Consider the following 14,173-nt stretch of genomic DNA (forward strand, 5'->3'; position numbering starts at 1 on the left):
GGCTGGGAAGGAAGATTTAGTCCCTGTCCAAATATTGCTAATGCTTGTTACTCTAAACATCATTTTGTCATCGGTTTGTTCTCCTAATGTGTGCACCTTTTTTGTGTTCAACGTTAATTAGTAGGTCAACAAACAGCTAGATTGCCTCCGCCGATCTTTTTGTCGTCCTTCATCTACGGAATACTCTGTGACTCTCCTTTTAACAAATGTATTTTTTTTCTTTTCCTCATGACTGTTACCGAACAGCACGTTGACACCTTTAATGACTAAAACTGTGTGGTGTTTCACAGCTTCAGTATCTTCCACCGCCTTGGGGCGACTGCAAATCCTCTGCCATGGAATCAGACTACTTCTCCACCTACAGCATAACAGCGTGTCGTATCGACTGCGAAACCCGGTATCTGCTGGAGAACTGTAACTGCAGGATGGTACACATGCCAGGTACAGGCACACACTTTACTGCGGTATAAAATCTTGTGTAATATTGACTGAGAATCTGGATTTATCTTTAGACTCATCAAATGAGGATCAATTTCATCTCCTGCTTGTATTTGCTACTTTTATTGCCTGTGATTTGAACCTTTTTACAGGCACCTCTACTGTATGCACCCCAGAACAGTATAAGGACTGCGCAGATCCTGCCTTGGGTAAGACGACATAGTAATAGTATAGTATTAGTATTTGAACCTGAACGATTTAAGACCGTCTCAAGCAATCTACCCTCTATGTGTTCTGAATGAATTCATTTAAACTGATCTGCACCATTCGGTGTTGTCACAATTCACAGATTTTCTTGTTGAAAAAGACAACAACTACTGCGTGTGCCAGACACCTTGCAACATGACTCGCTATGGCAAGGAGCTTTCCATGGTGAAAATACCCAGCAAAGCGTCTGCCAAATACCTGGCCAAGAAGTTCAACAAATCCGAGCAGTACATTGGGTATGAGATAAGCCTGTTTTACATAAAACGTCCAAAAAGGACTTGGAATAGTTGTGTTGGAATAGTGCATATCTTTATACTGTAATTCGAAAAAAGGTTCCTTTTTAAGGAAATACATTTGATATAAACTGACCAAGGGGGACACAGTGGCTTAGTGGTTAGCACATTTGCCTCACACCTACAGGGTTGGGGGTTCGATTCCTGCCTCCACCTTGTGTGTGTGTGGAGTTTGCATGTTCTCCCCGTGCCTCGGGGGTTTCCTCCGGGTAATCCGGTTTCCTCCCCCGGTCCAAAGACATGCATGGTAGGTTGATTGGCATCTCTGGAAAATTGTCCATAGTGTGTGTGTGAATGAGAGTGTGTGTGTGCCCTGCGATGGGTTGGCACTCTGTCCAGGGTGTGCCCTGCCTTGATGCCCTATGACACCTGAGATAGGCACAGGCTCCCCGTGACCCGAGAAGTTCGGATAAGCGTTAGAAAATGAATGAATGAATGAATAAACTGACCAACCACTTTTATTAGGAACACCTTTTAACCCCCCCTTCATTCATGCAATTATACAGTTAACCAGTCCGGCTGCAGCAGATATGCTTAAAAATCACAAAGATCTCAGAATGTACACGTCGTTCTTAATAAACTACAACTGAAGAACACTACATCAGGTTCAACTTGGAATCTGAGGCTACAGTGGGCACAGACTCACCACACTTGGTTTGGACGTAGTTCTTTTGAGTGACTGGGGCTGATTATGATGATTGGTGTTCCCATTAAAGTGGCCGGTGACTGTGTAATAAGAAAATTTGAAATGCACTTCTACTAAAGCCCATCAAATTGATTCGCTCATTTCTTGTGTATTCACTTCCAGAGAAAATATATTAGTCCTGGATATCTTTTTTGAGGCCCTGAATTATGAAAAGATTGAGCAGAAGAAGGCATATGAAGTGGCTGGTCTACTTGGTAAGAGATTTTACTGATGAAAAAAACACATTCAACTCATTAAAATCTGCAAGAAACACATTAATTATTATTATTTATTTGCCTCCTCTTTCAGGTGACATTGGTGGGCAGATGGGGCTGTTTATAGGAGCTAGCGTCCTGACAATACTGGAAATATTTGATTATTTGTATGAGGTAAAGAGCATTTCTGTCTCTTTTTTAATCTTTAATCTACACCAAACCACAAAGGCTCGCATATGTTCAAAAGAAGTGTCAAAGAACGAGAACAAAATGGAATATGACCAATGCGCACTTATCCAGACCCTTTCATTCTGGCAAACCTTAATTAAGTTGTAAGTTAATTATACCTTCACGATGAAGGCAGAGAGTTTGGAGGCCTCTAAAAGGTTCGGCAGTTAAGCATTACAAAAAGAGAAACCGATATGCAAAACCATACAGAACTAAAAGTATGTAATTAAAGAGTGGTTTCCAAAAAAAAAAAAACAGATGAAAGTGTCTGAAAAGCCCTGTCTGTACTTTTGTAGCTCTTAATTACGAAAGAGAAGAAGCATGACCAAATCCATCCCTCCAATCTGAACGGCCAGAATAAGTCTTTCAAAGAAAGGTGCATCATCTAAAAATTTCCGTACAAATTTGTTACCTATTGAACAAGGCTAAACATCTTAAAAGCAGAAAACAAATGCCCAATGGAAAGTGGCAAAGATAAAGTCTATGACCCAGTACCATCTCCTCGGGATCGTGATTTGGGGAGGGGAAAACTTAATGCTGAAGCCTTTGGGGAAATCAATTTTATATAAGGCAGTGACTTCTGAGGCAAGGTTAAAGCTACAGTACCTTGGACTGGTTTCACAATTCCCGTGTGTCCAGTCAAAGCCATGATCTAAATCCCACTGAGACTATATGTATGGCAAGTATTAAACCATGATCAAGTCACTAAGCTATACTCGATCTCTAATTCTTTCTTAACCTTCAGACCCCAAGGTTTTCCGCTACTTACTTTAGAACTGGTGAAGCACTACTCTTGCGCCCTTTTACTTTGCCGCGTAACGGCGTCATCACCTTGTGACTTTGACCTCGTGTGTCCTCCCCGCCGTATAACGTTCAGCCTCGAGTAGCAGGAACAGCTGAGGAAAGCTCTAGAAGAAACTAAGTTATCTCTCTTGTGGCACTACCAGAACAGGAGCATACAAAAGTCTGGATTGGAGGAGCAATTGAGATAGTTGAGATAGTAGGGAGGGCTGATCGCTTACCTCACAGCATTCAGGTGATCACATGATAATACTCTCTAGGCAAGAGTATATTAAAGCCACAATGGGACATGGCCACAGTAAATTATGCAATGGGCAAAGATCTCCTGTAGGGCACCACTTCTGGGTGTCCAAGTCAATAAGTGTCAAGGGTCTGCAAATGAGAAGGCTTGTTAGGTTGGTTCAGAAGCCACTGCTGGAACTCGTTAAAAAATTCCATGCACTTGCCACTAACTAGACATTCCAGAAGTACCCCGGATTGCAGCCTTCTTCAGTCTAAAAGGGAGGACACTGGACAAAATGACCAATATTGTTAATTGTCTGGGTCATTCTGGCTCAACATGCAAGGCTTGCAGCTAGTTAAAATTAATGGTGCCCAATACCAATCAGACCAGGCTTTCTGTCTCAGAAACAGGGGTCACTATGGAACAGCAGACCACATATTAAGAAAATGAGCTTAACCCTTTGGAGTAATTTCAGCATACAAGCATGTTCACTGGTTGGAGTCACTCTGGTCATTGTATATTCTCATTCTACATATTCTGTTGCAAGTGAGAATGTGCCCAGAAAATGGCAGGCATCTGGTGGGTCACTGACCAACTGTTTGTGTGCTTTAGGACACCTTAAGTGGATCCCCTGTCTAAAGACAGGAGAGCCCATTAGGGAAAGGATGTTGCTCGGGTATACTTGAAAGCAGATCAAGAATTATCATCTTCTGTAAAATTTCATCCAGTGCATGAAAGATGGAGAATATCTAACAGAAATATCTGAGGCAGTGACATGGAGTCTATAGTTTATTTTCAACAGGTTATACAGATGTCATGTTCTTTATTCACACTCCATGTGATCTACAGTATAGAGAGCCTGAGTGATTCTCACCTACAGAAATGATCTGTATCAGTACCATAGGGTTAGGGTTAGCACAGTACCGTAGGTAAGACCTGTCCCCATATCAGATAAAGAATCAAATCAGCACCTTGAGGAAATCACTTGTTGTGATCTCCTCGTGCACTGAAAGGATGTGTTACAAACCCTCACAGTGACGGTGAAATGTGGCCGCAATTATTTCTGAAAACCGCTAAGATGATTGGGAATCTACGAATGTAAAAGAATGTTAAGCACGTAACCATGGTTTGACGACTAACAGGAGGGTATCTCGGGTTGATGAGAATAGCCAAAGGATGAGCATGATGTAGCAGGACCTTTAAAATGGTACCCATGTGGATTCGCTTTCATTAGGTTTGACGACTTTGTTATTGACGCTCGGAAATGAAATGGGTGCATGGCAATAGTCCGCTAGTTCTGAAGGACAGCAGCTTGCCATCCGTCATACTGCACCATTCTTTAGTTAAGCACGTATTGATTTCATGCTAAATATATCCCAACATAAAAACCATTTGAAGATGAAGTCCAAAAATTCAGTTACATGTTTTAAAACCAAGTTCATTGACAGATTTTTTTAGTTTGCTTGATTAGCTTTGAAATTTTCTGTACACTCTTATAAAGTTTTTGTAACTCAGCAACATTACCTTGTTTCCTCAGGTATTTAAGGATAAAGTATTGGGCTACTTTCTACGTAAAGGACGACCACGCCGGAGTGCAAGCGATAATCTGGTAACTGAGCTCGTTCTATACCACCTGCATGTGCATGCTTTAGGTGGAGCTGAGATAACATGACCGAAACAAAAGCAAGGTTAGTTTGGCAAACGTGCATCTGAATGCTTAGCTGTATTTACTGCTGCATGTCGCTGCTGTTTATTTTGTCTTCGGCTCAAATTCTGATATGTGGGAAACCTAGAATTTTTGTCGTTAAAACGTGGTCAAAAGAAATCGTGCAGAAATACGCAGTACGGGGAAGCAATAGTACGAGAAACTAATTAAAAAAGTTGGTCATTTTGCAATGTAAATCTGGGTAATAGGGGGGCACGGTGGCTTAGTGGTTAGCACGTTTGCCTCACACCTCCAGGGTTGGGGGTTTGATTCCCACCTCCACCTTGTGTGTGTGGAGTTTGCATGTTCTCCCCGTGCCTCGGGGGTACTCCGGTTTCCTCCCCCGGTCCAAAGACATGCATGGTAGGTTGATTGGCATCTCTGGAAAATTGTCTGTAGTGTGTGAGTGAATGAGTGTGTGTGCCCTGCGATGGGTTGGCACTCCGTCCTGGGTGTATCCTGCCTTGATGCCCAATGACGCCTGAGATAGGCACAGGCTCCCCGTGACCCGAGAAGTTCAGATAAGCGGTAGAAAATGAATGAATGAATGAATGAATGAACGAATCTGGGTAATTAAGCAGAAATGTCTATGGGTGTTCCCTTTATCGTTTATATCTCATTTCAACTGGGTGCATTTTCACTGATTTCTCTACAAACTTATTTATCTTGTCCAATGAATGATTATCAAGTTAAACAAAATACTTTTTCAGGGGGTTTTTACCATACATTCTCCGAATTGAAAAATACTTTTGGTGACACATTAATTGTTTTGTGTCAAAGCTGCTGTTATCGATTAAAGTATCACTGAATCCGGATCATTGATTTAAATATCATTAAAATAGATCCTGTGTGAAAATCGTAGGCATTCCGGTCTGTCTGTAAATGAAAAATTTAGGGTGCAAGTGCACTTGTAGCTTATAGAAGTGGCAGAAGAGTCTTCCAAGTGAATCCAAAAAAGCAATTGTACGAAGCACGAGAACACTTTTCTTTGTTGTTGTTGATGTTTGCCTTCATAAGGAAGTCATAAGACTTCATAAGGGGTGAGAGTTGTCTATTAACTAGACAAAAAACCAACACACATGGGACTGTTGGTGTTTAGTGTTTCAAAAGGCACCAATGTGGATGGAGACTTTTGATCCAACATTAAAGGTCCACAACTTGCAAAGTTTTTATTTAACAAAAAAATAGGAATGATATAGGAATGTGATAGGAATACATGAATGTAGAACATATGGTCGCTGGTGTGAGATTAAACTTTGGAGTTTTATGCCAAGATTCATTATCCACATTACGCTAATCCACCACATGTCACTTATCCAAACATATTTTTGGATTTTTAAACTACTAACATTGATTTCTTTATTGCATTTTAACCCATTCTGTATTAAACAAGATGCGTAAGTAAAAGTTACCATTGTTTTCCACATCCTTTCTCCTCTCCAGTGGATGCCAGGTCATTAAGAACTTGTTCATGCATTTTTAATGTTAATGCTATTATTCATTAAACTTCACAGAAGTCAACATTGTTTTTAAAACAGATGAATGGATCATTACGTACTCTGCATTGTATAATTGTATACATTTGGGGTCAGTTCAGATTCAATAACAGCAAATTTAGGACTTGGATGGAGAATCGATACTGGATCCAATTTCACATTGAACCCGGACCTGAAACTGAACTGAACCCATACTCGGTGTGGTCATCCTCATCTCTCTCCCCGTCATGTGTCTTCCAGGACTACTCTGAGAACCCCACCAGCCCTGGTGTCACGCCTAATCATACCCCCAGGTAGCTGGCCATTGATAATACTGCAGATTCTGTACATCCTCTTAACCTGTCTAACTATAACCCATTATAACCTCATCAGCATTTCACTCTTTCAACCCCTTAAATATCCTTCTTTTCAGAGGTTCTCCTTTTGTATGTTTCCTGTAATAATAAATTAGTACAGGAAACTGCCTTTTCTAAGCATGCTAAGGAAGGTCTTTCAAATCTTGTAGCTTTCAAGACGGAGATGATGTATTGCACAAGTACAGGTAAAACAAAGCCATGCTATGAATGGATTAGTCTTGCCTAATTTCTGGTATTTTGTGCCATTTATTTTGTAGCAGTCCTCTTTCCCAAAAACTTACGGATGCTTGCAAGAGCGTTTAGCAAGCTGACATTTTAATATATACAAATTTGAAAAATATGCTTGTTCCAAAAATGTTAGCGGTGAAGATTTTGGGAAACAGAATTTCTTTGACAAATGCAACTAATAGTTTTTGTGTTTGATTGATTGTTTCTTTGTTTGCATACTTTGCATAGTCTTTAAATAGTATTTATGGTATTTAATCTTGGATATAACACTAGGTAACAATGTCACAATGATAAATAAATAGTTTTGTTGAACACCAATTACCACAAAGTGATGTAGTGATGTGTGACACTGATTTTGTAATAAATAAAGCCATCAAACAGCATCGATATCAAGCATTCGAATGATCCCTTTTGCCAAGCCAGCTAAGGACACAACTGGTCACACAGGGGGGAGTCATGGCCTAATGGTTAGAGAGTCTGACTCCTAATCCTAAGGTCATGGGTTCAAGTCTCAGGCCAGCCACGACTGAGGTGCCCTTGAGCAAGGCACCGACTGCTCCCCGGGTGCCACAGCATATATATCCTGCCACAGTATAAATGGCTGCCCTGAAACTGTATAAACAGTATAAATGGCTGCCCACTGCCCACGGGTGTGTGTTTACGGCGTGTGTGTGTTCACTGCTGTGTGTGTACACATTGGATGGGTTAAATACAGAAAACAAATTCTGAGTATGTGACGTCACTCATTCACATTGGGTCATTCGCTTCCTTTGCAAGAGAAGTTTGATTGAATGGCTGCCATAAATAACACCAATGGGCACATGCCAGGTACAGGAAAGAATGCTCTGCAGGCTGGTGTGGTGTGTATTGAAAAGTTGATTACATACTGTATAGTATGCAAACAGAGTTTGATGAATTCACAGATAACAAAAGGTTGACACTCTGGGAATCTTTCTGATGTACTGACCTCTAACGGTCATTTGGACCTCATGAACTAATCCTTGGCTCTGACACTTATTCTTCTGTCCTTACCATCGTAAGGACAATCAATCTTAAGGGATTTGTCTTTCTGGTGTGCGCTCGACCATTTCTTCTTTGGAAATGGTTTTAGCAATGAGTCAGACCTCATGTTGATGGTTATACCGTATGTGGTGGAAGACAAAATTGTTTTGTCAAGGTTCTTGTGTCCTTTTCCGAAAGGTACTAGAAAAAAATGGATCTAAGACTAAGGATATCGACAGGCTTCTTCTACAATAGGCTATTAGTGGTTAGGAATGAAGAGCAGATCTTTTATTGTACGTTGAACCTTTAATATTGCATGAACTGGAAAGGGGTTTGTCACTGCAGGCTGGTGGTGAAAGGGAAGGTACTTTTACTTGTCAGGGTTGTCCTGGGGCACAGTGGCTTAGTGGTTAGCACATTCGCCTCACACCTCCAGGGTTGGGGGTTTGATTCCCGCCTCTGCCTTTTGTGTGTGTGTGGAGTTTGCATGTTCTCCCCCTGCCACGGGGATTTCCTCTGGGTACTCCGTTTTCCTCCCCTGGTCCAAAGACATGCATGGTAGGTTGATTGGCATCTCTGGAAAATTGTCCATAGTGTGTGTGTGTGTGTGTGAGTGACTGAGAGTGTGTGTGCCCTGCGATGGGTTGGCACTCCTTCCAGGGTGTATCCTGCCTCGATGCCCGATGACGCCTGAGATAGGCACAGGCTCCCCGTGACCCGAGAAGTTCCAGCACAAAGCTGTCAAGGGGTGATGCTGGGTCTATGATCTACTGCTTGGAAACCTCACTAAAGATCTACCAAGCACAGAACATAGGTCCTATTTGTATTGCTGGCCAGATTTGCCAGTGGGGACTGCAATCAGTGTTCCCTGACATACATAGAGCAGATCCTTGATGCTTGAATGGCAATGTACATTAAAGTATAGATTGTCAACCTGAATGCCCAAAGTAACAGCAACCAAAACTATTCTCAGGTGGTTCAGTACAGATATAACCTTGATGTTGTTGGAAAGCATCAGGAATCGTTAGGGAATTTCTACGATTTGGTTTATTACAAAGACATCTACAGTACTTTCATAAATTGCCACCTATTCAAATAAGTGAGCATTTGGGGCCTTTTTACATTTACATCAGGCCACATAAACGCGTCTCGGCGAATCGGATATCGATCCGATCTTTCTACTCCCGCCCAAAATGCTAATATATTTTACCTCATTTCCGAGGTAATTGAAATGGAACACGTTTTGGTGTATGCGGTTGCTACAAAAAACAGCGTTTACTGTTCGCTGCATTTTCGCTGGCAGCAGCAGCAGTGTATTTTAAGACCCAACGAGACACCTGGGTGAAAGATCGGAGCCAGCGCTGGTAGGGACACAAATTTGTTTCTGGCGCGATGCACGACTTGTGAGTCACCTGCGAGTGACGTACTTCTGTTTGGGAGGAGTATAGCGCTGACGTATGTGGCTTGAACAACCACATTTATTTACACCTGTCCAGTTTAATCTGAAACGCGTCCCAGACCACCTCCTGAAGGGGTTTGAACCAAACGTTTCAGAGGGCATTTAGACCTGGTCTTTTTACCATCGGATAGCTATCCGATCACAGAGAACGCATGAAGTGACCAGGTGTAAAAAACCCCTTAGTCGTAAACAGGAAAGTGGTGACACAGTGGTTAAGGCTTTGCTTGATAGGATACAACTGGACAGTAGAAACAAGGCTCTTGCTCAGGGATTTGAATTCATGACTGAGTGATCTGTCATTTTGAACAATAACATATCCAACACATAGCCGAATGAGCAAATTATAATAAACGTATAGATATATGCATATATTGGTAGGAGGAATTATTAACTTCCAAGATTTGTGCATGTGATCTCTTCAAACCGGAACATTCTGTTTGTATGATACTTGAATTACGTCATTGATTTTTTTCCCTCATACACTCACACAACCTTTTGTATATCAGATGTCATTAGGTTTCTGTCCCAAAGAAGTGCTGGATGTTTTTGCCTGTACCAAATATGAACTCCTAATAAAACTAGTAATATCATCATCATCTTTTTTTTTAATCTTCCGATGTCTCTGCTTGATTTATGCTAGTCATTAGAGGCCTGCATGAAAATGATCCCGTTTGAAACTGATTATAGCCTTCTTTGGTGGAAATCATCAGTTTAGTCCAAATGTATTCTACTAATGCAATAACTGGCTGCAGACTGTTACTGTGCATATTACGGTTTATAAGAATCACCTATGTTGTAACTAATCTCACCGGCCCTTTATCAAGTACGAAGTGTTGCATAAGTATACACCCCCTCTAACCTTTCGTCAAACTCCTGTCTTGTTATAAACTTGAACTGAAGATTGTAGTACTGAAAAAGAGGGTTAAACATAATATAGTTACTGGTAAATTATTTACCAAACAAACACTTTTGTTAGCATAATTAACCCCCCCCCCCCTTGTAAAAGTCCTAAACTAGTTGAATGGAGTCTACCTGTGTCACACATCTGTTCCTTGAAGGTCACAGATTCTATTAGAGAGCATTTCTAAAAAGCGAGGGTAACCAAAGTTGTTGGGTTGCAACCAAACGTAAAGGTCTCGACATGATGCTACCACCATCATGCTTCACCATGGGGGGAAAATAGTTCAGTATTTGTAACTTTAAAATGACGAGAGGTTTATGTAGGAGTGAATACTTATGCCAGGCATTTTAAGTCTATCGTATAGCTGCATTTGTACGGGTCCATGTGTTGCTATACACTATTTCTGCCAGTCTGTTCTAACTTCATCCTTCACTAAAGGACCACCATAGGACAGCACCGAATTGACACCGGGTCGGTGAACAATCTCAGTAAACCACTTACATTAATGTGGAGATGATGGTATGAGTTTACTGTGCTAGTCTTTACCCATAAAATAGCTACCGAGGGCAGGTGTACCTAATAATGTGACATTTGCACCCAAAGAGTGGATTTAGCTGTTGAACTGGGGAGGAGGGGTCGTTCCTTGGATCAAAATTTGAGCCTGAAAGGCTTCAAAGGGCACGATTCGACAAGTGTCGAACAGAATGTCTCTTCTTGCACAGCGTTCTAGATTTAAAAATAAAAATTACATTGAAAAACTGTTTGTTGTCTTCGGGCATCTTACCGTCGCGCACTTCACAAATCATGCCCTTAAAACTACGCAAGTGCCAAAGCTCACTGGCTGATGCACTTCATTTTCTTTCTGCGAGACATTGTGATGGAACCTGTGTCTTATAACATCACTAGATGCATCCCTTTGTGGTGTCATCACAGGTCTACACGCAATGAGTTTAAAAACCAAGAGGAATAAGTCCTCAAAGTTTGGGAAGTTCATTTCTTTGATTATATCTTTTCAGCAGTTATGTTTTCACTGAAAATCCTACATCCAGGATTAAGTAAGAATGTCTTCTCCCCCTCTTCCCTTTCCGTTCATACTTATCAATCCCCGTCTCATATCTTATGCGATTTGATTCCGATTATAATTCCATTTATATTTCTGTTCCAATTCTCCATCTATCGATGTTTTTTCTGTTTGTTTCTTTCCGTTCCATTACCCCTGGGTTTTTTTTCCCTCCCTTTTCTGTCTTTTTCTGGCGCCGCCATCGATTCATTGTGCATCCTCCGGCACATCTGAACATCTCTCCCCTCCTTCCCCGTTTCCCCCCACCTTCTCTCTTCCAGAGCACATGCGACACGCTCCGGAGTCACTCGGACAGCCTCGGATTCGCGCCGAACGTGCTACCTAGTCACCCGTCTCTAGGGAACTTCGAGGAGTTCGCTTGTTGACGACGCGGACGGGTCGAGGACAATTAGTGGTCTGACTAACGGCAAACTGTGATTCTGACTTGTATACATGTACATATCCACCACACACAGTACGGTACGATACAGTACAGTATGTGACGACTAGTTCAATTGGTCAGTGAATAAATCAACGCCTGAATAGAATCAGATATCACCGTACAAAGTACAAGTAGGCAAAATGTTCCCAAAACAATACTCAGGTTATATTAGCATAACGCAGTATCAACAGCACCAACTCCATGTTGTTCCATGTTGTGAAAACGATAGTGATTTAAAGGCTATCGACTGATCGTCGACCGTGCGTTGGATTACTACCGAGGCTGCTACTGAAAGTGAACTAATCACGGCACACTACTGCACAAAATCAGCCCAAACATGCAGGAACCTTTCTTTTTGTTAAACACTAGGCTTGTGTTGATATCTAGAATATACCGATTGTCCAGAACACACTCGCTCACTGTTTATAGTTAGCTAGCGTATCTTTGCATTCTTCGGTCATCAGTTAGCTCAAGTCTTAACGTAACGACCTTTCGACGATGCTGATTCTGGGTCCAAGCTTCTACAGTGTCGGCTGATGCTCACGTAGTTTTGACGCGCTTCCCTCCAACCTGATTTTCCGGTAGAACCTGGTGAGTCTCCAGTTTCAGCACTTTACGTTACGGGAAAAAGTTTTCCAGGCAGACGGTATCGGTGTCCGATTTTGGTGAAATTAGCGTGAGGACTTGAACCAAAAAAAGTTCAGATCTTTCAAAATGGTGGACGCCAATGGTAACGTTAAAGCTAGCATCCAACGTATTTTTTTTTTACATGCAACACTGTGTATTCTGTTAGCATTATAAACACTTAAAATGTCAACACAAGCCTAGTCGATGTAAAGGGACTACATGATGTGTAACAGAACTTATTTCTCTGAACGCAGTCGAATAACGTTTGTCTGTTTACATTACATGTATATATATATATAAGTGCAATAATCTGCATCACATGTTAGAATAACCAATGTAATACCTTACCTTACAAAAGGCTTAACTGTTAGTTAAAAAGGAAAAGATTAGATTCAGGTTCTGTGTTCAAGTCTCCGAGGAGCATTTTACTTTTGATATGCATCGTATTTCTAATCGTTTCTATTGTATATTCTATACTGTATTACAAATTCTACACCAGAAGGACGGTCGGAAAGATTCAGGTTTCAGCACATCACGTTTTCACAGAACGACTCGAATCAAAATCATCAGACGGCCCGCGTGAGTTTGCGCGAGTAAACGAGGGACGTACACAACCGTGAAACACAGAGCGGAGCTCATATAGTTATTTACGAATGATACAGCTTTAGTCCTAATCATAAACCCTTTGCGTCTTTCCCCAAACGCTGCTCGTACATCAAGCCTCAACACCACCACCACCACCACCACCACCACCACCACCACCTCAACCGTCCGCAAGTATATACACTACCTTACGGTTAAAAAACTAGATTTCCCAAAGGCGTCTTCCTTTCTTTGCTTGCATGCACATATTTCCTTGCGTTTATTTAAGACGACGTGCCACAGGGGTCGTTATCACAATAAAGGGAAAAAAAAATTCAATTTTAAAATAAATAAATAAATAAATAACACATCCGCCTTCCTTTTAATTTCACTTCTGCATCCAGCTAAGAGCGCTGTTTTATAGAACAGGATTTCTAGCACATATATCCACGTTTTAAGAGTCAGTTGTGAAGTGTAAATGAACCAATATAATAAACATATTTAACCTTCTCTTAATGAGTGATTTTCTTTACATTTCTGTCATGACATGGCTGGGATTTAGAGATGTGTATTTTTTTTTCCCCTCACAATGAGATTTGACACAAGACACATGAAGACATGTTACTTTTTGTATGTTTTTTGTTTTGTTTTTCCCAAAACAAACCCCGCCCACTTGTTTTCTATTGGCCGAGGTTCACGAATACGTCCTGCTTCCTTTTGCCTTCCTTGAAATTTTCTGAACGGAACGTTTTATTTAGACTTGGTATTTAAGCCGACAGCGTTTTTACGGAGGACTGGAACAAACCTGAGAACCTAGAAGAACCTACAGAAGCCCAAGGTGAGGATCAAACCAGGTGTCCAACGTTGATAGGTTTGTTGTTTCGGGTCTTTTTTTTTTTTGTACCATTTCGGTGCATTGACGTTGCTTGTTTTTGACGTTTTAATAAAAAAAAAAAAAGATTATGGCAGAATATAATCCAATGTTCACCGTTACCAGACTATTTTTTCCCCAAGATTATTTAGAATGCGATTGAAGTTTTTCATCTTATTTTTAGTGACACATGATTTAATCTTACTTCAAGTGAAGAAAAACACCAGGTTGTCGTGCTGTTCCATCTCTGATGGTACGTGTTAAGGGCTTTGTCTGATCAAACTATGTAATATT

The 14,173-nt window shown here is 41.1% G+C and overlaps 1 protein-coding gene across 3 annotated transcripts in view; it reads left to right on the plus strand.

The window, feature by feature from the left end:
• asic1c (acid-sensing (proton-gated) ion channel 1c) overlaps positions 1-13,189 on the plus strand; it is a 67,509-nt gene extending 54,320 nt beyond the window's left edge. For 2 of the 3 annotated variants that reach the window (XM_027171581.2, XM_027171583.2), the window contains exons 4-11: positions 291-441; positions 591-647; positions 788-941; positions 1,807-1,898; positions 1,993-2,072; positions 4,688-4,759; positions 6,592-6,644; positions 11,639-13,189. In XM_027171581.2, coding sequence (XP_027027382.1) covers positions 291-441; positions 591-647; positions 788-941; positions 1,807-1,898; positions 1,993-2,072; positions 4,688-4,759; positions 6,592-6,644; positions 11,639-11,717 — 738 coding nt within the window. In that variant the 3' untranslated portion in view covers positions 11,718-13,189. The remainder of the gene's footprint in view (positions 1-290; positions 442-590; positions 648-787; positions 942-1,806; positions 1,899-1,992; positions 2,073-4,687; positions 4,760-6,591; positions 6,645-11,638) is intronic. The other variant, XM_027171582.2, reaches the window with a different exon arrangement.
• Positions 13,190-14,173: the final 984 nt, after the last annotated feature.

This window comes from Tachysurus fulvidraco, chromosome 3 (genome assembly GCF_022655615.1).
Source record: "Tachysurus fulvidraco isolate hzauxx_2018 chromosome 3, HZAU_PFXX_2.0, whole genome shotgun sequence".
NCBI classification, from domain to species: Eukaryota; Metazoa; Chordata; class Actinopteri; order Siluriformes; family Bagridae; genus Tachysurus; species Tachysurus fulvidraco.